The sequence below is a fragment of the Thunnus albacares genome, chromosome 9 (assembly GCF_914725855.1).
Source record: "Thunnus albacares chromosome 9, fThuAlb1.1, whole genome shotgun sequence".
Classification (NCBI taxonomy): domain Eukaryota; kingdom Metazoa; phylum Chordata; class Actinopteri; order Scombriformes; family Scombridae; genus Thunnus; species Thunnus albacares.
Genome location: NC_058114.1, coordinates 19426406 through 19453194, shown reverse-complemented (window position 1 = coordinate 19453194; position 26789 = coordinate 19426406). Strand labels below are relative to the sequence as shown.

Below are 26789 nucleotides of genomic sequence, written 5' to 3'. Positions count from 1 at the left end.
AAGAAGACCGTGAGATGGGGTCGAGCCCGGAAAAATGCGAGTACGTTGACCTTGAGTTAAGATGTTTTGTGTGTGTGTCCGTCAAAAATAACTATTAGTTTATTTATTTAAGTATTGTAATATTAATTAAATGGTTATTTCCTGTATGTAAGCCGTATGTGGGGCAGATAAACAGTCTATTCACAGATACTTGTCACTCTAAAGCTCCCTCATTAGCTAGTTAACATCAAAGAAAGTTTAGAGCAGTAGCTAATGAATGATTGTGGGGAGGTTGTGATGACTGGTGTGTTTTTAGAGGACTGGTAGCTCGCCAGGGGGAGGACCCATGAAGCCTGCTGGCCAAAAAAAACAAAAAGAGAGAGGGAGAAAAAGTTGTGTCAAGTTTTGCGACTACGAGGTAGAAACTTGCGTTCAGAGCGACGGTTAGCAGCAGCAGCAGCAGCAGGAGAAGCAGCAACTCGGACGGGGGAAAGATGGCGCGGCGCGGCGGCCGTGGTGTCGGTGCCACGTCTCGGTTTAGTGGAGAAATCCCGACACATCTCCGAAAGATAGCAACAGCATCTGCAGTTTGGCTGTGTTTTTGTCTACTTTTCCCTCCCGCTGCGGAGGCCGGACTGTACACCGCCTCTGACCAGATCCTCTTGTTAACTCCGGAAAATGTTGAGTCGGTTTTGGTCAACTCCACAGCCGCTATAGTTGTGGAGTTTTACGCCTCATGGTGCGGACACTGCATCGCCTTTTCACCGGTGTACAAAAGCCTGGCAAGAGACATTAAAGGTTGGTGCACGGCACGTAGCTACAGCTGTTTACAAGGGCAATGCATTTTGATTATTTTAAGCTCATAATAGCGGAAATCCTACTTGACACTCCATTATCAGTTTTACACCACTGACCTTGTTTTATTCACATTATAAGGCATGAAAATGTCTCATAGTTTCACACATAAGCAATAATCTATAATTCATCCATCTGCGTGGAAAGAGCAAGAGCACCAGGCTGTTGTTTCTTATCTGTTAATAAGAGCATAGTCTAATAAATGTGTTTTAATTGTCTCACTATCACACCCTCTTAAATGAGGACTGTGTCAATGGCTCATGAGCCAAATTAAATACTGCAGAGCCATGAGAATTAATATAAATAGGATGATTATCAAGAGTGAAGTTTCTGCTTGTGGCAGAGGGCCTGACACAGTCATGGGGTATTTCAGTCCCGTGTTTCACTCTCACACACAGTCAATAATGGCATCTGATCCCTTGGCATGCTATTAAATAAATGCTTTGCCTCGGAGCCAGGGGAGTGATCCAGCTGAAAAGTTTTAGAGAACTTCAGGTGAAATCAGGAGTAGATGCCAGTTATAACTTTGTATCCACTCTAGCACCTCTCAGCTTGTAGATAGATGTGTGTCAGCTTCAGCAAACCTGGGCAATTTTGAGCCTGTCCAGTGTTAGTATACTGTGCAGGGTACAGAAGACAGACAGTACACTAAATATTTACTGTGCCCCTCTCTCTCTCACTCTCTCTCTCTGTCTCTATTTGATGTTTGTTCTTTAGAGTGGAAGCCAGCTGTGGACCTGGCAGCTATAGACTGTGCTGCAGAGGCCAACAGGAAGGTTTGCGCTGGCTTTAGCATCAGAGGGTATCCGACTTTAAAGGTATCAAACGTTAACTGTTCACACAAGCCCATTAATTGCAGTGCTCTTTCTTTATTTCACCATGGCTGCTGTATGTGAGTTTACTTTTTTTATTCAGTAAAGCTGATGGCAGGAGAGAAATGTGTGCAGAAGATGATGAACATGTTTGCTCCACTGTGTCTAAAGAGACAAGAAATTAGAGCTGAAAATATTGACAGAAAATTAATTGACAATTATTTTCATGATTAATTGTTTCGGCCAGTTTTCAAGCAGAAATGTAGAACATTCTCTGATCTCATCTTCTCAAAATTGATGATTGATTTGGGGTTTTTAATGGTTAAATCAAGGATGTGGGTGCTTGGAAAGCATTTTAAAAATAAATTTGGCAGATGAATTGATAATGTAATAGCCATTAGTTGTCATCCTACAAGAAAGTAGAAAGATATTTCTGTGGTCATTGTCTTGCAGAAGCACACCATACTGTATTGACAGTCCTTCTGCTGCTCTCATTCAGTTTCATGCTACTCTCATATATTTTCGGAACTAACCGTAAAATCAGGAATGTTCACAGTTTTGCTTGAACTTGTCCTGGCGCTCCTTTTTTTCTACACTGATATGTGTGATTTTTATTCACATGTGGAATGTGCATGAACATGTGTGGGAACAAAAAGCCTGTTTGCATCGACTTTCTTGAAGTATTTGATAAACCAGAGTCAAGTCAAGAGTATAACTGTTTATCCCTAAGTGACCGGTGCAACCTCTGTCACATTGCTTTATTACAAGTGGTGTTTAAGTTGTTAATTGGTGATAATTTCTTAAATATATTTTGCTTATTTGCTTATTTTTGATCTTAAAACCTGAAACTTCATGAACAGTTGAAATGTTTGTGTATTTTTAAAAATGCAATTTAACAAGTGTGTAGGCTGCAGCTAACAATTTTGTCATTAATGTACAGATTATTTTCTTGCTTAATTGTTTGGTCTATAAAATGTCAGAAAATAATGAAATTTCCCAGTTAAAGGTGATGTCTTCAGATGTCTTGTTTTGTTTGACCAACAGTCCAAAACCCCAAAATATGGAGTTTACTACCATGTAGAAGTTGAAAACAGGAACATTTAGAAAAAAACATTAAAAAAATGACTGAAATGATTAAATATGACAATCAATTAATCGACTAATTGTTGCTGCTCTGCAACTCTGTAAGCATAAGTTTGCTTTTCTCAGAGTTCATAATTCAGTAACTTTAAAACTTGTAGGATCCACTTTGTAAAATGATTAGTTTTGAGTCAGTCAGGGACTATTCTCCTTGTTTCAGTTGGAGATTACGGTGTCATTTTGTGTTATATATCTGTGAAAGCGCGTCTCCTTTTTTTTCAGTTTATGTATAATTTTTGATGCTCTGGATAAGAATGTGACAGATTGTGTTTGATACTAGTAGATGCAGTAGTCATTTCCCTGTGGAGTAAACTTTTGCATGATCAGCAGCCACACAGCAGAAACGCCCCAGCATTAAACATCTGCATTTGTATTTGCAACATATTTGATTAGTCAGCAGGAGTGTGTGTGTGTGTGTGTGTGTGTGTGTGTGTGTGTGTGTGTGTGTGTGTGTGTGTGTGTGTGTGTGTGTGTGTGTGTGTGTGTGTGTGTGTGTGTGTGTGTTAAAGGCCTCTGCTCTCAGCCCTGTCTCTCTCCCTTCTGTCATCCGATGAAAGCCGATAAAACAAAGAGCTCCTTCTGTCTGAATTAACAATGGAGCTTTAACATCTGCGACTCATTTTAACCAGGAAGGATTTGAAGGTCAAGGCGGGCAGAGGGGAAGGCTGTCCCCCAACCAAACATTACACAACATGGCTTTGCTTCTCTCATGGTCGTGTGAGGCCGGTCTGAGCTGATCTCACTTCTCTCCCTCAAATCCACTCCTAACACAAACCCTCTCTCTCTCTCTGTCTGTCTCTCTCTCTCTCTCTCTCTCTCTCTCACTTCACAGTTCTTCCACGCTTATTCCAAGGCTGAAGCTACTGGAGAGGCTTTTAAAGGTATTAAAAAAGGGAGTTTATGGTTTGTTCACTTTCACACGCCACCCTGAATTGTGTTTCATAGAGAACGTGCAGTTTCAAAAGGTGTCATGTCCGAGTAGGAGTATGCTGAGTGAGCATGGCTTTATCAGAAGTGTTAGTCATGTAGTTATAGCTGCTAGTCAGCCTTTTGTTTCATATTTTACTATTAACATAAGTCAGCTCCAGTATGTAACTGTGCAGGATTTAGACACTTATGTAATACTGCAGGGACTCACTCATCAGTGTGTTTTAGTGAACAATGGTCCTGCATGAGAACAATCAGCGGTGTATAATGTTCTCCTGATGTTCTTTGACCTTCAGAGTTTCCCCGTGATGTTCGAGGTCTCCGACACAAGATTATAGATAAACTGGCAACCCATGAAGAGCCCTGGCCCCCGGCCTGCCCCCCACTGGAGCCCACCAGGTAAGCACACACACACATGTTCATTTTCATTGTGACAAGAGAAATATGAAGGTAAAGGTTTAACTATTCATCAGTCTATATTATTATTTATTTTCATGTAATTCTACATTCATGTGGATTATAGTTTCATGTTTCTCTACAGTGTTCCTTCTATACTTTTGTTGAATTCTTGCTGTAGAAACCCTTCATGTCCCATCGTCTCATTTGATCTAATAAAGCAATGATTATTGATCAGTTAGCTGTTAGCTTGTGGTGAGGCACTCTAATGTAAGTTTATTTTATTTAATTAGAGTCTGAAGAACGCACATGTTTCAGAAGAGTTTTCAGACTGTCACTACTTGGCCTCCCTGCTCAGCTCACACTATGTCATACATGTATTCAGACACATGTACTGCATACAGACGGTTTATTACAATAATAGTGCAGGAAAAGGAAACAGGAAATATGAGTCAAGTTTATCTCTCCTTTTAGTTTTAAAGGGAACGCACCATCACTATTTCAGAAACATGACGTTTTCTTCTCCTTGTCTTCTTTTTGGAATTTAAAAAATAATAAGTGAATTTGAACCACCTTTCTTCACAACAAACCTCTAATGGAAAGTGTTTTCTCAACCAAAAGAACATTTTTGAAGTAGAAATGACACACTTGAAAGCACATATGAGGCTGAGGCACAGTAGTTTTAATGTTTTTAAGTTTGTGGGTGTAGTCTAGAAGTCTTGCAGGGATAAAGGAGAGATCCAAGACAATTCAGAGGTAAATAAAAAAAGCTTAAATAAGATACATTTCAATTTAATTTTAGAATGCTCCCCTTTTTCCTTAAAAATATGTCCATAAAATCCTGCATTTCTTTTATTCCTCTTTTTGATCTCCACTGTTTTAATAACTAATCCCTTTTTAAATTCATTAGTTATGTTCAGTCAGGGATTTCTTTGGCATCAATGTAATATATGTCTGGGACTCCAGTCTGATGTGTTTTTTCTGCTCCTCTTGCTCCAGCCAAGCGGAGGTTGATAGCTTCTTTGAGACCAACAACGTTCAACACTTGGCCCTGATCTTTGAGGAAACTAAATCCTACATCGGCCAAGAGGTAACAGTTCATGTTTCCATCGACCCGCTGTGTGTGTTTTTCTCTTCTCTAGATGTGCTTTCAGAAATCTGAAATACATTCCAACTATGTACTTTGATGTAACTAACAAAGCTCTGTTGTGGATGACGTTACGTTGTTCAGAAAGGGAAAATTAGTCGCTGAAATGAGACGGTATAGTGATTGATTGAAAAGGACACCTTCACACTCTTTTATATCACCGACATGATATATGCAAGGTCAATATGTTAAAATATAACATGACTAAAAACTTTTCCCCTTTTTTCCACATGTGTTCACTGTATACATCAGGTAACCCTAGACCTGTTACAGTTTGAGAACATTGCAGTGCGGAGGGTCCTGAGCACTGAAGAAGGCCTAGTGACCAAACTGGGAGTAACTGAGTTCCCATCCTGCTACCTTTATTATCCTGGAGGCAACTTCACCAGACTCAGAGTGTGAGTGTTTCTGTAGTCTTTCACTTCCGTTGAAAAACACAGCGCTATAATCATCATCACCAGCTTGCACCTCCTACAGCTAAATTTAAAAAATATAAGAAAATATGCAAAATTTTAGATATTTTATTCTTTTCAAATAGACATAAAATATTTTGTAGTGTAGGGATGTATGATAACAATAATAAGTTTTTTCTTCATGAAATATACATGTATATGTAACAGTAATATAACACAGTAAGGATTTGTTTTACCAGCTTATTAAGGTTTTGTGTTTCACTAACACTCAGTGTCAGGTAGGATTTTCCTGGCAAAGGAATGGGTAGAAAGGGTAAATGGTTTACACTCATGTGGTACTTTTTACCTTAACGGACAAAGCACTTTACAATTTTTTGCCTCTCATTCACCCATTCACACACACACTCGCACATCGATGAGAGCAACTTTGGATTCGGTGTCTTGCTCAAGGACACGCTCAAGGATCAAACTGCCAGTCCTGTGGTTTGTGAGCAGCCTGCTCTACCTCCTGAGCCACAGTCGCCCACATCTGGGTAGGGAATGGAAGACAGTTGTTACAGTACGTACAACAGGTTTTACAAGTAACAGTTGTTTGTTTAAACCAAAGAGAAGAAGAACTGGATACAGTAGCGGGCATGAAGGCCCTTTTCTAAACTACCCTCTAAATACTAGCCCTTCACTACTTCCAAATTCGTGAACCTGGTATGGTGCGTAATGGCTCACCAGTATGACTTCCTTGGACACCTGATTGGAGCAGAGGCATTATAAATGTTATCAGTTCGACCTGCTGCAGTGTCTGCTGTAAAAAAAAAAAAAAAAAAGCCTGTTAAGTGAGACAGACATGTAGGGACCTGCACATTAAGGGAGCAGGTATTAAATAAGGGTAAACTGTGGAAAGCACCTTCCATTCGCCACCATAATCGGGAACCATCTATCACCATGGATATATATTACTTTGATAGTTCAAACATTTTACATACTGTTTCCTGTAAATTTATTATGTCCCCAAAACAATCAGCAGGTGTGTTCTTGTTTAACTGATCAATTGATGCTTGCATATGGATATAAGGTAAATCTAATAAAATAAGTTTAGGGCAAAGTGGTGATTCCTTTTTATTTAAATAATACTACTACTACTACTACTACTACTACTACTACTACTACTAATAATAATAATAATAATAATAATAATAATAATAATAATAATAATAATAATAATAATAATAACTTTATTTATACAGCATTCATACAGAAAAAAATGCAGCTCAAAGTGCTTTACAACAAAAAAAATTACATGCACCAATTGCTTCATATCAAGAAAGACATGAGGACATGAAATGAACATAAAAACATGTAAATGTATATTTTACACTGTACACTCCTCTCAACTGAGGAGTGTTTGCACAAGTGAAATCACCTGTGTGAAGGGCCTCTAAGTTTACTGCGCTCTGTGTTTCTAAAACACAACCCTGAAAAAGACAGTGTAGTAAAGGAAGATGATTTCACAGTGTTTGTCTGAGAAGTGAACTCTTTGACAATTGATCTCTTTCACTATTGATCTCTGTGCAAAAACACCACAGCAATCAGTGAGCAATCAACCAATCAGCATCATAGATGACTCATAAAGGTTGTAACAAAGTCTAAATCAATATAATTGAAGAACCTCCAGAGTTTCCTGTTGTGAGCTGTGTTGTACTGGACAGTAAACTGGCACAAATTAGAAAAACAATGTTGTTACTGTTCTGCATGTGATCTGCAAACACCAGTTGGCACACAGTTGTTCATTGTCTGAAGTCATCAAGTGCAACAGGGTGTATTTGTAGATTCCACATCAACCTTGATTCCTAGATTTTCAATATTATTTTTAACCCAAAGAAAGGACAACACCTGATGGAGGTTTAACAAAAAAATATTTTTCTATATTAGAGACATTTGAAATAGAAACATAAATGCATTGTATTGATATTTTTTTATACATCTCATACATTTTCCATTTACCTTGATCTGAAATACACAAACACCAAGTTTATTCCCCTTCGGTTTCCATTGTTCAACACAAAACAACTTTGCTTTCTGCTGAAAAGTTTCATCGTTTGCTCATTATCTGAACCCTATTCATGAGAATACTTTTAAACATCTGGCCTCTTAATGGGATCAGAGCATCAAAATCGCTCCCATTATTCACTATCATAAAGCGGCGCTGATCATTCCTCACCCTGCAAATTCATCTGCTGTTTCTGCCTCTTTGTTTGGCTGTTTCAATAACTTGGCATGCAAAGAGGACTCTTTTTAGTTGACAAATGCAAAAAGGAAATGATTTATTGCTGATTTATTTATTCACCCTCCATCTCTCCCCTTCCAACCCCCCTCATCTCCATCACTGTACAGAGGGGAGGTTTTTTAATTTCTTGCATGAAAACAATGCCATTGCTTTTCTGGCTTCACCTGCCAAACAAGCCCCAGCCGCACACGGCGACAGATGGCCTCCCATCATCACTGAATGTCTGATTGATCCTGGGAGAGCAGAGTGTGCGGTTGTGTGTGTCTGCATGTGTGTGTGTGAGAGCGTGCGGGGGCGTCTCACATCCGTCATGCATGTAATGTGTGCTGGTCCCAGGTGAATGCATTCCCTCCCAGCCCTCCCTGATGCCTGCCTGCCCGTCGGCCCTGGGGATCGCTGGATGAATGGCTCCCCTTCCACATCTGTACACTCCCACCAGACACGCAGGTGTAATTGAGTCCCGGGCTGGTGTGAGTGAGCGTGGGCCCAGCGTATCCATCCTCCTTATTACCATCCTGTTCCAGTTTTACGATGCTTTCTCTCACTCTCGCTCTCTCTGTCACTCTCTCTGTCCCTGACGAAGGGAATAAGTAAATGAGAGGAGGATGTGAGGGCGAGGGAGGGAGGGAGGGAGACAGAGAGAGAGAGAGAGAGAGAGAGAGAACATTAATGGCTGTGGTTCCAGTTCCAGCGTTATCGCACGGCTAAATGATCAGTGATCTCTCTCTCTCTCTCTCTCTCTCTCTCTCTCTCTCTCTCTCTCTCTCTCTCTCTCTCTCTCTCTCTCTCTCTCTCTCTCTCTCTCTCTCTCTCTCTCTCTCTCTCTCTCTCTCTCTCTCTCTCTCTCTCTCTCTCTCTCTCTCTCTCCTCTCTCTCAGTCCCACGCCACTCTGGCACCATCTGCTCAGGATTTGAAATGCGTTTCCAGTAAGTGTGTAAAATATACGGCCACAGAAAAAACAGGTCATAAAACAATTTTTATGGCAGTGGACTTGAAAACAAAAGGTGCAGGAGAAAAAAGAAAAGTGCATTTTGTTTGAGGATCCTTGCTTAGCTCTTAACAAACAGCTACACATATACCCAAAAGTGTGTGGACACCTGAATGTTACACTCATATGGGATTATTGAACAAATCATGCTAAAAGCATTGATATGCAGGTATGACGTCAGTCACCCTTCTGGGAAGGCTTTCTACAAAAGTTTGGAAACCTGGCTGAAAGGATTTGCTCCCATTCAGACACAAGAGCGTTGGCAAGGTCAGGCTCTGATGTTGGGCGATAAAGTCTGTTGGAGATACAATTCATACCATCAGAGGTGCTGGATAGGGTTGAAATCAGGGCTCTGAGCAGGCCATGCGAATTCGTCCACATCAAACTCAGCAAACCATCTTTTTATGAAACAACAAAGGGCTTTCCCCAAACTGTTGGAAGCACACTGTTGTCTAAAATATCAATGTGTGTTGAAGTTACATTTCCATTGCGTCATTTGGCAGACGCTTTTATGCAAAGCAACTTACAAGCAAGGCAAGACAATCAAGCATTAGAGGAGAGCCGTGGTAGAAATTTTCAAGTAGCTGAACAGGTACAAGTGCAACGACAGAGCGCTAGACAGAAGTTTGTTTTTTGTGTTTGATTTTTTTTTTAAGAAATGACCAGAAATAGACAAATGCAAAGTGTTATAATGTGTAAAGGGGCTCAAATGTTGAGGTGTTCAAAGAGGAGCTGAGACATTTCTTGAAAGCACCAAGGAGGTCAGAGTACAGTGTGGAGCCACTAACAAAAAAAACTCTGGATTGTGATTTTGCCATAGACGGGAAATACAAAGAAATACATGGACAGGGTTGTCCTAATAAGTGGCCTAAAGGTCAGTAACACCTGTCCTTCCGTTCCACAGCACCATCGAGGCTCGTACTTTCTACTCTTTCGCCCTCCAGAGGCTGCCGGGGGTGATGCGGTCAGGAAAGCCTCCACCAGACATCACACACCTCGCCACCACCAACAAAGAGGAACCCTGGAGATCCTTCAACAAGTATGAACTAGACACACCGTACATGACCATCTTTCTCTCCTCACCCTTATTATTTGTTGAGTTGAGTTTTACCATGTGTGATTTGTTTGTCCAGGTCCAGCGTGTATATGGCAGACCTGGAGTCAGCGCTGCACTACTCCCTGCGTGTGGAGCTGGCTGCTCAGACTGTCATCAGAGGAGAGGCCCTGATTTCCCTGAAAAAGTACATCTCCGTCCTCGCAAAGGTGAAATTAACACAGAGAGAGCACTGCAAACACGCACAAACAATGTGGACACACAATGTACAAAGCCAATGATACACATGATACAATTTTGAATATTAACAAAATAATATATTAACAAGCAGGAATCAAATTAAATAAAATATAGGTGACAAATCTGATTCAGAAATACCATCTGAAGTGCAAACGTATCTCAACAATTCTCTTATTTGGACGGATTTAATCAGCAGCTAGTTTTCCCCCATTTTATATTCACAAAATGTTATCCAAGGACATATTTATTGTAAACTATAGTGATCAGGTAAGACAACTTTTGGATGCATAGGAACAAGTGAAAATCAGTTAAAACCAACCTACTCCTGAAAAGACTTTGCTGTTTCTCTGAGAGTATCCACAACTGACAGAAATGTGTAGTTACAGCAGGTCACCACTAGATGGAGAATGAGACAGCAAAATGGTAGTTCACACTTTGTAGATTTCAGCTGTTCTTTGGCAGGATTTTGCTTTTGTTTCCTCATTCATAACATATTTTAAATTCATTTAGCATCCATTAGATTATTCTGCAAATTGACCTAATTAGTTGTTGTGCAAAAATGTTGTTTTTCATCACACACACACTTGCACATGTACATTATTGAAAGTACAAGTGGATGCCATTGACTAGAAAAGGAGCACAAACACTCTCTTGGGTATTGTTGACCCTCTTCATGTTGGCTCCCAGGGGTATTGAAGCGTGGCTGCCACCCGCTTGCCGCCCACAGGCTTTAGACACACACACACAGCCTGATTACAAGCCACCCTCCCTGGAATACCCCAACCACTCCTCCTCCTCCTCCTCCTCCTCCTCCTGTATCCCTCTTTGGCTTCACACAGACATTTCTGTAGACACTTGTGACTGTGCCAGTCCTCTGTGATTCCCTAAAAACTCTTGCTCCCCCCTGGATTTTCCATCCTCCTTCTGTCCTGCCTCTGTCTCTTTTATTCTTTTTTCCCATTCTCCCTTTCTTCTCCCCTCTCTTTCATGGTTATGCTAATTTTTCAAAATACTCCAGGATTTCATGTTTGTTTGATCATTCAGCTTTTATGAACATCTAATAAGGACCTACCCACTTTGGCTCGCTTTCTTTTTACTTTTATCATTCTGATCACATGCTCCCTCCTTCCCTGTCCACCTCCTTCCTAGTAGAAGTGTGCCAGCCAGGCAAACATGTTGTGATGATGAGGCCTGACCCGCTAGCTCTGTCCCTATTGGCTACGCACCAGGCTGTCTCACTGCCCTAGTCTGTCACCAATCTCTCTGATTATATCTCACCCTCTAGGGAGGTGTTGTAGCAAGCTAGTGTGTGTGTGTGTGTGTGTGTGTGTGTGTGTGTGTGTGTGTGTGTGTGTGTGTGTGTGTGTGTGTGTGTGTGTGTGTGTGTGTGTGTGTGGGCAGGGGGGGCAGCGCTCTGTGGCCTCCCATTAGCTCCAGTTTGTTTAGTCAATAGCAGTAGGTCCCAGTGGTATTTTTAGCCTGTCCCCCCTACCAGAATGGACCAGCCGTTCAGCAGGGCTTTGTGTGGCTAAGGAGGCTGTCATTGTTGCAGCTGACCAGGACTTGTGACAGTCCTTATTGACATTTGACTGAGCGCTCTCCCTACAAAGAGAATCCATTCAGCTGGTTAGCTTTTTAGGAGCAGTTAATGTAAGACAAGCAAGTAGGATGTGAAACAGGTTGAAGAAACTGAAGAGGATTTGGGATGAGAGAGGATGACAGTTCAAAAGCAAACATACGTAATGAATGAATTTTCATATTTTTAATTTATATGATACTGTACAGTTCATAGGGCAAATATTACAGAATTAAAACTATTTTTGGTAAGTAGACAGTGATGCTTTTTTATCATAACAGCTGTTGATTGAAGAAGAAATGTTCTTGCTGATAACTGACACAATATGTAAAAATCTAACACCTGAACTCCATGTGTGAGTCATGTGATTAGGTTAGTGAAAGTGACTCACACTGTCCTGACTGCAGCGTGAATGTCATCGTTTCACACTGGTGACACATTCCTCAATCATGACACGTTTTTTAATTTTTACCAAACAATTAGTTGGAAAGCGTATTTGCATAGCATGATGGTGTGTATGTGCATGTGTGGTATGAACACACAGTATGAGCATGACTCTGTTCTGTGAATATTAATGGGGGATTGTGTGCGTATGAAAGTTTATTCATCCCCTCATGTATTCATCTTTCTACCCTGCCCTCAAAAATGACACTCTCTTCTGTCCTAGAATTGTAATTCCACGAATTGTTTCTTTCTTTCTTATCCACTATCATACCATCATCGCATCTTCATCCAAACATGTAAACATGGGGGTTGTTTTTTTTCTTTTTTTTTTTTTTGAACACGGTCATAATATTACTAGATTTACTGTCTTGTCAGGCTGAAGCCGGATTTATGAATCCCCTACATGTATATGAGGATTAAAAAAAGTGGATCTTGGGAAGCATGAGAGCATTAAAGCAAGGTTTTTAAGGATTACACCTCTATCCTGCTTTTCTTGAAAGAAGCCCTTCAGCCCACGGGGGACAGAGGGGCAGGGGAATAAAACAAAGAATTAAGAGGGGGGGCTTTGGTCTAAAGGGACACAGGCTTGGCCCTTGTCACGTCAGGGACATAATGTCCACATACGCCTTTATTACCAGGGTACCAGGATGCTCTGTGTTGGGGTTTTTTTGTTTGTTTGTTTGTTTTTTAAACCAGCTGTCCATGTAATTATGAATTACTGTTTTAATAGTAAGTTGTTTTTAAGTAATTCATAAAGAATTAGTCAGTTCAGGTGGCTGTTTTGCTGTGGCAGCTTCACCTCAGTGACAGTGTGTGTGTGTGTTTGTAAAGATGAGGCTGCTGTTTGCCTTCTTCCCACTCTGGCACGTGTCTGCAGCTTCCCCCCCTTGCCTCCACCGGGTGGTTTGAAGTTGGATTATAACCAAGGGGCTTCACCCCTGTCTTCTACCCCAGGCCTGGCCTGGTCTGCCCTCACTCCAGCCAACAGATGCCTCCCTCTTGGGACCCTCACCACGAGGAGCTTGTGGTTTCTCAAGTGCTGCTGATACTAATCCGATCAGGGATGACATATTGCCGGGGTGAAGGGGATTGTCATGGTCCAACTGGGATGGGGGCAGGAGGGGTACAGGGTTGAAAGAGGCAAACTGTGTGTGTGTGTGGCTGTGTTCTCTTTAAGATGGAGAGAGCAGGTATAAAGGGAGACATGTAGTAGAAATGATAAAAGTAGAGTGTTTGCAGTTTAAGCAAAATATAAATCAATTTTGGTAATCCTGAATACTGAATTTTTTTCAATAACTGATCATTTTAATGGCCATGTCAGTTGATGTAAATACTGTTCGTTTTATTTTAAATGAAGTATATTGTCTCATTTGATGTTGTGCTTATCTGAAATGCTTCTTGCAGATGAAGACATCTAAGTTAGTACCTTTCTGGTTTTAATTTTTTCCCTCCACAGTGTAAAAATGTCAGTATTCATGAAGAAGATGATGCATATCATTTCATCTTAAATGTAGAAAACACACAATATTGTTTTTGTTATAAGATTTTTAAACACCTTTGCATTTTTGACAGCAAGTCTGTTAAATTCCACCTAAATGGCTAAAGAAAGTCGATACCGTGCAGGCTGTGACATGACCTTTCCTATCCGTCAAGGCCTGTTCACTGCTGTTGGCACAGAGTTCATCTACATATCAAAGCAACTATTTCCAAAACTAATAAGCTGATTGATTGATATCGTACACAATTAAAGATCAAGGCCAGGGATTCAGACAGGGAGGTTAAGAAAAAAGAGGAATCAATGTAAAATAAGACAAATACTGATAAAATTGAGAAAGATGACACTAACTAATATCTGTCTGTGATAATGTTTGTACAAATCAAAAGTTGAACATGGCGAACATTTGAGTTTTTACGCGATCACCAGCCTGAGAGAGCCCATGAATATTGTTGCGTTGGTGATGCTGAGCTAAGCCCATTAGTGGGAAACACCTGCGTTTTCTCTTCTGGTTAAATTCATATGGTTTTTTAATGAGCTTTTCTGACTGGTTGGCATTCAGACCTCAGATCCAGACCTAAACCTATTATATCACTTTCCCAGCAACAAGCAGCAGACATCAGAGGCCTTTGTGCTCTCGTGACACACCTCCTTTAGTATGTGTGTGTGTATGTGTGTCCTTTAACATTGTATGTGTGTGAATGTATAGAGGTTTATATGCAGCAGAGTGAGATCAAGAGTCGGCAAAAAGGTGAATGTTTGCTGTTGGAACAGAATACAAATCGATTATTATAGATGATCAATAGGAATTTATGGTTTTGATTTATTTTTTTTGCTCACATCTGAAAGCTGATGATTTCCATGTTTTCTGATGATTCAAAGTACTTTTGTATTCATTTGTACAACAAACTAAAAGCACTAAACACAGTTTTCTGAAGGCCGAGTTGATGAAAAATGCTGCACGCAGTCAAGAGGGAAGGACACAGGAGGTTTAAGCAAATCACTGGGGGTCTGGTTAAGTGGTCAGGGTGTAACACTCAGATCCTGTTAGAGGGTGATGAATAGAGGACTGAGCTGCTGACTGAAAGGACCGTGTGTGCGAGATTGTCTGTGTATGCAGGTGTATTTAACTGAACAGATGGTTGAGGCCAAATTAAAAAGGTCCACATTTTGGATGACGCAGCTTAAGTCTACCTTCTGCTTTCTCTGTTCAGCAGAAGTTTAGCAATAACTATGATTCAAAAAACTAAAGTTACCATGGTAGTATTCTATTTGTCCTGTTGTTAAAGTCTTGGAAAGAAAAAGCTTGATCCCTTTAAAGTGTTTATTTCTGAGGAACTGGACCATTATCACAAACTATTCGGCAGAGAGGCTTACTGTAAGAATAGGAAACACATTTAGCAGATATTTATTATGCACTCTTCTCTCTCTTACCATCAGTGCAGTCAGCTGTTTCTATTGTCAGTATGATATGTGTAAAGACACGCTTGTCTGTGTCTGTCATTACTCTGTCATCACTGGTCTCAGACACCCATCAGGTGGATTTCCTCTTTCTGTTCGTGAACCCACTTCGCTAGTTACAGTATCATGTTTCCTCACAGCCATGGTTGTTACCATGACAGTGATCATTTGAAAAGACATAAATACACATCATGAGAGAACCTGAGTAGACAGTGGCTACTGGTTGTTAGTGGCTTAGGAAATGGATCTTAATGAAGGAAGAGGCTTAAGCTTGGCTGTTGTCACATTCAGTGAAATTCTTTGAAGGTGCTGAGAAGGAAAAACACTCAAACCACAACTGTTGTGTAGCACGTAGACACTCTGCACAATATTGTCAAGGATAAGATTTGATTTGGTTCATTTCAGGCTAAGATGTGTGGATGTTTAAGGATAAGGCTTGCAATATTCTATATTTTGATTATTGTCAACAAAACCCACAAATACACCAAAACCAAAGGTGCATTAGACCGTCTCTTAATGCTTTCCACAGCCTGTATGTGGCACTCAGCCTCGAGCCCACTGGCTCCTACTGAAGACGTAAATCGTCAGTAGTCCAAAAGTCTAAAGTCTCATTTTTTAAAAAGGATCAGTGGTTTCCTAAAACAGCCGGGCACTGTAGTTGTTAGCAAACGTTACTCAAACAGGAGTAATTTGTGCATATCAGGGACTATTTTCACCTGTTGATTAAGACATATTTTGTGTGCTAGTGAGTATTTACGGCAGCAGGTTGGCGTATGTGGGATTGACTCAAAATACTCTACAGAGGCCAAGTTTATCATAATGAAGGAACATGTCACCCAGTATGATTGTGTAGCTCTTTCTTCAAATCATTTTTGGACAAGAATGGAGTTGTTTGGCGCAGAGGAATAAGCTAAATTAGGCTTTGGCTACACAGACAATAGTTGTTAGTAGGCTTAATTCATTGTTTGTTTTGATCTGTTCAGGGGATTTGATGATTATCAGAATAATATAGAATTTTACCAGTCTTATCATTTAAGGGGCAAGAGCATCAATAGTAGTACTTTAGAAATAAAAATGTAAATGTGGCTGACCAAAAAATACAACTAAATGAAGAACTGTAAGACCCACTTTTTGTTAGATTTTCTAAATTATATGAGGTAAAAGCTTCAGCTGAGTTCTTGCACACCATGAAGTAAGTACTGTGTAAAGTGAGAGGGAAACAAAATCCCATTAACTGTTGGTCATTTGTTCTCATTTTATTTCATTACAACATTTCAGTCAGTTGAACTTCATCAGTGAAGATTTATCAGTAAATTAGTCTAATGGAATCTACTGACTGTCATAATTAAATAATGTGAGTACAAGTGACCAAAACTGCATGATTTTCGGTTCCATTCTTTCTCAATAAACTATATGTACACATCATCGTCTCTCAAATCAGCAGCTTTGTCTGTCACTGCTCAAAGTTAACACTTATTCCCATTGTGCTCTGCTGTTTTATGTCTGCAGTATTTTCCAGGCCGTCCTGTGGTGATAAACCTGTTGCAGTCTTTAAACTCTTGGCTACAGAACCAGACTGGCAATGAGGTTTTCTATCAAGCTTTTGAAGAGATACTGGATAACTCAGCACAGGTGAGTCAAGACAGTTGTACAGATACATATCAATATAGTGTTGACATTGTTCATCCTTGTTACATTGAACTTGTGTCTTACTGTTCATTCCTGTCGGTCAAACCAACAAGAAAATGATCCTGAGTAAACTTTTTTTGTCTGTCCTTTCTTGTTGGTATTCATTGGTTTCAGAAGTGGTCAGTATGTTACATACTGCATTTAGGACACTTGTGAATACATGAATACAAATTGAGAAAGAGAACAGACTTCTGTGAATCTAAGCAGGCAGGCATCTAAAAAGGAAAGAAAGGAGATACAGAAAAAGAGTACCAGACATATAAGCAGGGAGAACAGAGGGCAGGGCATCACAAAACGCACCCAGACTGACGTGAGGACGTCTGTCTGGGAGTGTCTCGTCGTTTCACTGAGCAACCAAGGTCACTTGTCAGTCTGGCCACTTAATCAGTTCAAAAATCCCCTGAGAAGCACCAAAGTGATGCCGATTCTGTTAAAGAAATGTCAAAATGTGATTTTGAAAATCTCTCTTTAAAAAGGAGTTGGTAAAAAAAAATATTTAAAGATAAATATCCAGATATTTCAATATGTACTTTGTCCTTGTCTCAGTGCCAGCACATAGAGCTGAGAATCTATGTGCTGTTGTCTTTGGAATGAAGCCTGCATGCCTTCAGTATATGGCCCCTCGCAAATTGAAAGACTCACTTACTTACATCATTAGCTTTTAGCAGGCAAATCAATGGATCAATGAATCAATGGGAAGGTATGAATAGACTTCACCTCAGAGGAAATGGAGTCTACACACACACACGCATACGCACACCAAATCTTTACTATTGACATGTGAGTAACCCTGTCAATCCCGCTAGCGATGGCAATAGAGTGCAGCGAGAGAAACGACTTTGTGTCAGAGAAAATATGTTGTCAGATTCAACTGTGGCTCATGGTTAGAGATCTGGATAGCTTCTGTTCATTAGTGGAGGGCTGAGCCATTAACCTGAGATTGACTTCTCATTGATCAAGAAAACTACACGGAACGGCTTTCATTAAGTTGAATAGGTTGGGAGATGCTCTTCTTTTTAGAGGACCTTTTTTTTTGTTTTGTTTTTGGTCTTTGATTCATGTTTGCCTGCTTGTTTTCTCCCTCACAGGCTCCAGACACTGCTTTGCCTGAAGGAGTGAGGTGGGTGGGCTGTCAGGGATCACAACCCCACTTCAGACGTTACCCTTGTGGGATGTGGACTCTCTTTCACGTTCTTACTGTCCACGCCAAGAACTCTGGGGGCTCAGGTACACACACACACACACACACGCACACACACACACACACAGAGTTTGTGTTGCTGTGAATGAAAAGGGCCATTGAGAGTTCACAGAGACAGGGGTGGACTGAGGATGAGGGCTTTGTGAGGCTTTTGTAAACAAATTAGCCCTGGAATGTTTGGCAGACCTCTTTTCACACTGACCTGATTCAACATCACACAGAGAAAAGACGGACACACACACAGAAACTCAAAGAAATTCAAACATGTAGCTTGACTACTTTTTTGACTTTTTTTTGTTTTGTTTTGTCTTTTTGTCAAAGCTAAAATTGAGCCTAATTGTGACTGTGTGAAAAGGGATTATGTTAGATTAGTGGAATGTGAGTGGTTAATAAAACAGGCAGATGACCGGAGGCTCCGCTCCTGGCAGGGATGTTAATCTCTCTTCAACACACACACACGCACCCACACACACACACACAAACAGACACACAGAGGTTAATCCCAGGTTTTACGGACCATCATGTGACCTGCAGATGGACTGACCAAAAGGGGCATCCATCTGGCCCCCCATAGGCCACCAGCTTAATGGATGGATACACATACATACAGTACAGTATTGACCACAACTTAAAACAGAACTCATTCACACACGCGCACACACACACTCACACACACACACACTGCATACAGTATTAAAGGTGTGAACACAATCCAATATCCATCCTTATTTACACACACATCACACAGACCCCAAACACACTCTGACTGGCCGCACGGCGCATCTAAAGGTTCATCTGAAGGTCCTGCTAAGCCGAGAACAAAAGCAAACAGCTACAGGAAAATATGTTAGTGGACTGTTGAGGTCCTGAGACAACAGCCTGGCCACCATTCACACAGAGGGTTAACTGTATTTAATCTCCAGATTGGGTTATCCCATTCGTATAGATTATTCATCTCAATGTGGGGTTAACCCAGCTGTCTGTGACTCCTGGCCCACATTACCGTGGGAATCCAGGAGTCTGTGGAGCCTTGGTGCCATTAGCAAGCTTTCAGGCTGCAGCACAAGTTTACAGGTTTACTTTACAAGGGCAGATGGTTGTGCATTACATAGGAGATAATGACTGATTTCTGCTTGGTGATTTTGCTTTCACAGTTACTAATAATAATAATACAAAAATTGTATTATATAAAAGAATAATGTATTGTTGTACTGCACTGTTTGTATGTAGCAATAATCACCGTATCTAATTGAATATTGCATAAATGTTGGTGAGTTTTGAGAATATTCAGTGTTTATGTCATGTCTTGTCATTCCCCTTCAGATTCCCAGGAGGTGCTAAGTGCAATGAGGAGCTACATCCACAACTTCTTTGGCTGCAGGCCGTGTGCCGAGCACTTTGAGAACATGGCAGCAGAGAGCCTGGTGGAGGTGAACACGATGTCTTCAGCGGTCCTGTGGCTGTGGTCAAGACACAATCGCGTTAACAACAGACTAGCAGGTAGGAGTCAGCGTGGTCATCTGTAGCTAGTTCGCAGAGAAGACTAGAGGTGGTTCTTCTTTCCTTCATTTTTATTACAGCTTTAAGACACTTTTTTTGTGGAAGGTTTCTAAAATGAACACCACATTTTCTATAAACACTGCTACTTTCTGCTACACAGAGGATGTGACTACTTGTGTGTGTTGAGGACTTAAAAAAGAAGGATGTGAAAAGACCTTAATAACAATAAATATGTAGAGGATGTTTACATTAGACATCATCTTGGAAACACAGAATATACTGACGAAGATAAAAGTTGTGAACCTGTCCATGTTACACACCTTAGCATGCTGAGACATCAATGCACCCTGTCCCTCCCACTTCTTCCATCACATCCTTTCTTCTTTCCACACCTCTCTCCTCTGTGTCTACACATCCCCACCAGTGGGATAATAAGCGTGAACTTTACCCAATATGGGGGAAGATTTTAAGTTCCAGTTTCCTCTCATGGTCAGTTAGTCCTCGTAATACGACTAAAGAGGGTGAGGGGAGGAGTAAGGATGGATCCTCAGATCAGACACCAGCTGTCACTCGGTCTTAGTCCCCCCAGGTATCATCTGTTTCTGCCTCACCCATTTTCTCTTGACCCCCCTGTGCCATCTCTCATCCTTCTCACGCCCTTACTGTGATTCTCTCCCACTATCGCTTCTCCGGTCATCTGACATCTCTCATTTTCTATCTTCTTAACTTTTTTTCCCTCAGATCCTGCTCTTGCACTTCTTCTTTATAGCCCTGTACCACCAACTCAACTCCACTTCAAGATTTGAGGAATCTTTTTATCCAGGCCAACCATTTAAAGATTAACTGAGCATAGTCACCCAATCAGTAACTTTTAGTAGATCATACACAGGAATGAGAGTCTTCAGAGATTACTTTTCTTGCATTACTAGTTCCTCCCATCCTGAGTCTAGACTTCTCTGTCTTTTCTCACTCTGTGTAAACATTTACAAAGTTTTGAGTTCATCTTTTGACTGAATCACTTCTGCACATTATTTTTAAAAGTGCTAAACCAGCATTCCTCCTCCGTTGTCTGTGTTCATATGATTTTATTAGGCACAGGGCTGTCATTAGCAGCCCACTTTGTTAAATCACTATCTTTTGTTTGTGTCGACTGCCCCCTCTTCTATCTCAGGGACAGCTTGTGTCCTGAACAGCAGGGGCCAGAAGGACACTCGTCCCTGTGTGTGTCTGCTCCCCAGACACTTAAACACTATTCAGCCCCCCCCCCCAACCCCTCCATCCGTCTTCTATTCCTGTTTCTGTCTTTCTCTCTTTCCACTCACCGTCCCCTGGGACTCATATGCTCCGCTTGACAAGTAATAGCACCGCATCCTCGCAGGATGGGTCCCAAAGGAACCAGCCCTCTTTGCCCACACACACAAACATGCACACACAATTCCCAAGGTATTGTGTGACAGCAGGTGGCAAACACCATGACACAAGCCACACAATCCTCCCCTCCCTTCCACCAGTCATCACCCTCTCCCAAACACACACACACACACACACACACACACACACACACACACACAGGTTTTCCAAGCATGGGTCAAGTTGTGGCGTGTGGCAAGGGGGAGTTAGTCATGGTGGAGGGTGAGTTGGGGGTCCACAGGGGATAAGTCGGGTGAATCAGAAGGAGAGAGGGAGGGAGGAGCAGAGGGTTTGCCTGTGTTTGTAGCAATGAGTGGCAGCGTCTCCCTGAGGAGAGCACACTCCATCCCTCTTTCCATCTACTCAACCCCTCCTCTCCCTTTTGCCTAAAGTGGAGCTCTTTAGCAGGCCTCCCCGCCCCTCCTTTCAAGAGCAGCCATGCATGAAAGAGCAGCTATTTGTAAAGCGGCTGAACAATTAATTTAGCTGGCAACAAAGAGGCCCCAGGGCCCTCAGCCTCCTCGCACCGGCAGAATTAAGAGCGGTGGCAGCTCAGTCCTGTTGCTGCTTGTCAACAGGCTGAGACTGATTCACATTTCTACAGACAAAACAGCACCGCTGCAGTAGGCCTGGCTGCTTGCATGGTGTGTGTGTCTCTTTTTAATGCAGAATAGAGGCAATATATTGATTTTAAGAAGGGTTGGGTGCCAATACAGTACCATAATTTTTGTACCAATACCAAAACAATACATATTTTCAGTACCTTGCTGTTAGAAATATGTTTTTCCATAAAACCCATTTCATTTTATGAGAGAAGCTAAAATTCGCAAATATTGAATAATAAATGTCTTAACACAAGCAGCAATATAAGACTGCAACAACAATTTTCATTATCAACTAATCTGACGATTATTTTCTCAATTTATTATTTTGTCTGTAAAATGTAAGAAAGTAGTGAAAAATACCCATTATAATTCTCAAAGGCAGCTGTTTTGAAAAACCAGTAAACCCACCGTACACTACAGGCCCAAAGCACCAAAACGGCAGACACAAAAAGTTCAAGACTGACTGGTGAACATATGAGTTGGTGGAGACCAAAACATGGCTAAAAGGAGAGTGAATATTGGACTTAAAATCATCATATGACCAAATCGGGAACTTTCTGATCAAAGAACAAATACTGAGGGTTTGAATCTGACCAGATATTTAATGCCAGCTTTCGGTACTTGACAACTTCAGATATTCTCCACTACAAACACATTTAGATCAGCACCAAAAAACCATTGAGGTTTTTTACACAGCACTTATTAAATCTATATCGAACAATCATAATTCCTAGATTAGTTTGAGCCCCAGTTATTTAAATGAGCATAAAATCTCTGACATCAGCTGCACTTCACAGTAGCCACGATGGCTCAGGACGCCGCGCGGTGTAGGTGATCCTCACTTACAGAATTAGTGCTGAGGAAGCTAGTTTGACATGCTGAACAATACATATTTATACCTGATGAATATGTATGTCCGCTGGTGATGACATCTCCGTGACAGGCCATTGTGGCAATCTCAATATGGCTGGTATGGCTAAAGTCACCCTGGCCGCAAACGTGGCAAGCTGATTAGAATAAGGAAAGAGATCTGAGGCATCCACTGTGTGTGTGTGTGTGTGTGTGTGTGTGTGTGTGTGTGTGTGTGTGTGTGTGTGTGTGTGTGTGTGTGTGTGTGTGTGTGCTCCCACCTGCTGAAATGTATAAAAGCTCCTACACACCCACAGGCTGCAGCCCATCCAGGACACAGTAAAATTGATGTATCCTTTATGTAAAGTACTGTATGCAGAGTACATACAGACATGCATATGACTGAGATTAATCTTGAGCGGCAGAGGGAAAGAGGGAGAGGGGATGGAGGATGTAAATTGACAGTGCTGTAAAGTGACAGACCTGCTGCTGCTCTGCTTTTTTTTTTTCTTTTCACACACACACATACACACATGCAATGGCATGTTGGTGACAACAAGCAATTTATTACTAGATGCTGCCCTGTGTGTATGTGTGTGTGTGTGTGTCCTTGTAGGTATTTGTGCAGAGTGTGTCCGTCTAAGATTGTATTTTGGCTTGCATGTATGTTTTTGTGTGTGTACATTTATTTTCTCTGCCGGTATGTTTGCATGGATGCAGGGTGTGTGGTGGGAGGCGGCCACATAAAAGAAAACATGGTAAAAGAGAAAGTTTCTAATTCATTAGAGGGGCAGCTCCCCTCCGAGGTTTCTGTTGCTCTCATGTTCAATTTGAAGATTGGACTTTGCTTTCAAAGGGATGTGAAGGGACGAGACAGGTGGTCCAGAGCACTGAGGTCTGCTGCCTGAAAACAGGGAGTGTGTGTGTGTGTGTGTGTGTGTGTGTGTGCGTGTGCGTGTGTGCGTGTGTACGTACGAGTGGGGATGCTGTCCACTTTGGCCACATCTATTATCTCACCACCCCTCCCTCTGGGACATCCCCTGAAGCCCATTGATCATTGTTAGACCCTGTCATACGAACACACACAAAAATATCAATCCCTAGATTACATGCACAGAAACACAGACAGATGATTTACATATACACTTTTAAACACATACATACACATATGCATATGGGCACTTAGTTTTTACGAGCACTGTGACAAGATCAAATGGGTTCAACACAGATTGCATCCAGTGCTCAAAGCACTTACATCCTCAAGTCAGTGCACCAACAAGGAGATACAAGAAACAACAATAGATAGAGCAGCTGACTGGAAGCCTCAGAGCTGTGTGGTTACTGAATCCCCATTACAAGTAAAAGTCCTGTATCAAAAATGTACTTTAGTAAAAGTATCAGCAGCAATATTCACAGGCAAAGGTACTTATTATGCAGAGTAGCCAGGGGTGTAATAAATTATTGATACACTACCCTGTAAGCAGCATTTTAATGTTGTAGCTGCTCCAGGTGTTGCTGTGTCAAATACTACTACAAACCACTAGTAGTGCTTTGTGTTTTAAGGTAGTTTATTGCATAGCAATGTATTATATTATCTGAGTTTATGATATTTTTAGCATGTAAAAGCTTAAAGCTTGGAAGAAGGTGGAAACCAACCAAGGTGTATTTAGCTAGATGTTTTCCAAAGCTGTGTTACATCTTTAAAAGCATAACATTTAAAAAACACATTTAAAACACATTTAACACAAGATCCCCACCAAACTTTCAGTAGATGAGAAACGTTGTGAAAAAACCTTCTAGTGTCAAACTCTGCACATTCATCATTCTGCACAGTGAAGCTCAAACATCCAAGTCAAGGAATAAGAAGAAAAACATATTTTTGACTCGAGGGGGACTTTAAACTTAAACTTCAATATTTTTAAATCTGATGCACTCTACAGACTCTACTGTTGATACTGTCCTGTTCCTGCATTTCCCTCTCCCAGGTGCTTTGAGTGAAGACCCACTCTTCCCAAAGGTCCAGTGGCCGTCACCAGAAATGTGTTCTGCGTGTCATTCAGTGAAGGAAAATGGGGAGCACAGGTGGAACCATAAGCAGGTCCTCTACTTCCTCCTATCCTACTTCTCCTCCAACAGCATCTGCACAGGTACGGGTTTCATAGTTTCTCTTTTATTTTAGGATTTTACCAAACTGCAGAAATTTCTTTCTTTCTTCTACATTGATCCTGATTGATCATGAATTCTGTTTTTTCGTTTCCTTGCCAGACTACCTTGAGGATGAAAACCAGATCCTGGCAAACCAGCGGGAAAAACATGCCAGTCGGCAGCTAGCTTTAGAAGCTCGGCAACGGGCTGAAAGGAAAGCCAGAGAGGCCTTGGACTCTATGACTCCTCCTCCACCATCAAAACCCACTGTGCCAGAAGAGGAGGAAGAGGAAGAGGAAGAAGAAGAGGGGCCGCAGGATGAAACGGTAACAGATGAAGAGGAGGAAGGTGCGGAGGGAGTAGCAGCAGCAGATGAGATGGAAGGTAAGACATCTGAGCCGACTCCCTGGGCCAAACCTGAAATGGAGGTGGGTCGCGGCCGTCGGCAGGCCAACAGGAAGCCGAGCATCGTGGGGATGAAGATGCGAGACTTGCAGGAGGACATCGTTGATCTTGACTCATTTGTAAACCAGCACTACAAGGCCAAAGCGCTGCGGTTGGCTGCCTCCAGCCGGGTCAAACAACGCACCCTGCAGAGGAAGGAGGAGCAAGAGCCCGGGCCCTTGTTTGGGCTTGGCATGGAGCTGGACGCAGGGCTTGGGATGGTGGGCCTGCAGCCTATGGAGCCGGACTTTGAGCCGGACGTAGGGCAACAGAGGAAGCGGCTGCAAAAGCGAGAACTGACAGGCCAGTACTTTGGTGAGGAGGCCAAGCTTAGTCACAGAGGACGCTGGATGTCTTTGCTGAGCATTGGATTCTCTAAAGTGGACATCAGCCTGTGCGTCATTCTTTATATCCTGTCCTCCATGTGTCTTCTGGCCATGTACCTTTTCTTTAAAAACCGCCTCAGGCTACGGCGGGCTAAAGTGGCCCTGCCCTGAACCAAAGTGTGTCCAAATTTGACCCGAGTCACAGCAATGATTAACATTCATTAGCTTCATGTGGGCTAAGGTTGGGTTTAGTGTAAGGAGATGTGTCAAGATTAGTGCTGTCTTAGGTGGTCCACTTAACTGTTACCTACAGTCAATAGTAGGCTGTTTTTTACTGTGTGGTCACCTAATGTTTGGTCATGTCTGGAGAGGAAGAGAAGGGAAAATTAGCTAATTACCTTTTAAAATCAGGGCAGTTATGCAACCTAACACTCCAGAGCTTTTCAGGCAGCAACTCAACTGTGGAAATTCTGTGCGTATATTTCCATAAGTGGCTTTCTGTTCAGAGTTTTGTGCTCCCTGTTAGAGAGATCAATCACGCTTTTGATTCTGTTTGACCACTTACTGTATGAAGGATGAAATTAAACCCAATATTAAATTTATATAAAAATGGATTTTTTAAAAATTTGTATGAAGTGAATGGAACTAATGTTTTGGGTTATTTTGTACTAAGTGATTTATTTTTGTCGCTTTACTGAAATTACGGTCATTTTCTAAGAGTTTTATGTGATTTCTTTTTTTTGTTTGTTTGTTTCACAGTAGGCTAAAGACCTTCTACACTACTTCCCTTAGTACTATGACCAAAAAATGAGTTCCAGTAGAAATTTTCTATATATTTACACATGAAAATCTTTAAATCATCTGAACTAAATACTCAAATAAGTGATTCTTGACTGTTTCTCCCTTCAATCAATCACTTGTGGATTTTTGTTTTTATTAAGTTTCACATTTATGAGTTTCATTTAATAATCAGATAACAAAAAAAAGCCTTGTCCCTAAATTCTTTGTGGGTTTTTTTTACAATCTGTTGTTGGACTGACATCAGCACATTGATTACTGTAACTGGAACCAGCAGGTCCACAGTAACTTTCACCAGAGAAGAGCAGATCAGCCATTTGTCTTACAGCTCCTTGGAGGCAGTTTGCATTACACTGAGCGTTACATCACATCTTTGAATATTACATCACACTGCTGAGTCTACATAACAGCTGCTCATTACAACTGCGGTTGTTTGTGAAGTGTTGTGGAACGACGCATATGTTTACACTGGACAAGGTTTTAGAATAAGCGGGATTTGTTTTTGGCCGGTGTCCATGATGTAAAGCTTCTGCTGGTCATCTCAAAAACACTGTGTTTTTCTGTTTTGCTTCTTTGCTTTCGTCTGAATCAATAAAATTATTTTTGATAAGGA

The 26789-nt window shown here is 41.4% G+C and overlaps 1 protein-coding gene across 1 annotated transcript; it reads left to right on the top strand.

Annotated features, from left to right (window-relative positions):
- The first annotated feature begins 55 nt into the window (after nt 1–55).
- qsox1 (quiescin Q6 sulfhydryl oxidase 1) lies at nt 56–26789 on the top strand. Its single transcript, XM_044361618.1, has 13 exons — nt 56–777; nt 1552–1652; nt 3619–3667; nt 4010–4112; nt 5109–5199; nt 5509–5654; nt 9844–9978; nt 10073–10202; nt 16719–16841; nt 17987–18125; nt 19423–19599; nt 24449–24610; nt 24729–26789. Exons 1-13 carry the CDS (start codon nt 474–476, stop codon nt 25547–25549), a joined length of 2481 nt encoding a protein of 826 aa, XP_044217553.1. The 5' UTR covers nt 56–473; the 3' UTR covers nt 25550–26789.

What these genes read in the sequence shown, in the direction of transcription:
- qsox1 (XM_044361618.1), top strand. Translation starts at nt 474, where the DNA reads ATGGCGCGGCGCGGCGGCCGTGGTGTCGGTGCCACGTCTCGGTTTAGT. An exon ending in TACTGGAGAGGCTTTTAAAG is followed by an intron (nt 3,668 to 4,009) that starts GTATTAAAAAAG and finishes TTTGACCTTCAG; the next exon opens with AGTTTCCCCGTGATGTTCGA. An exon ending in CTCCAACAGCATCTGCACAG is followed by an intron (nt 24,611 to 24,728) that starts GTACGGGTTTCA and finishes TTTCCTTGCCAG; the next exon opens with ACTACCTTGAGGATGAAAAC.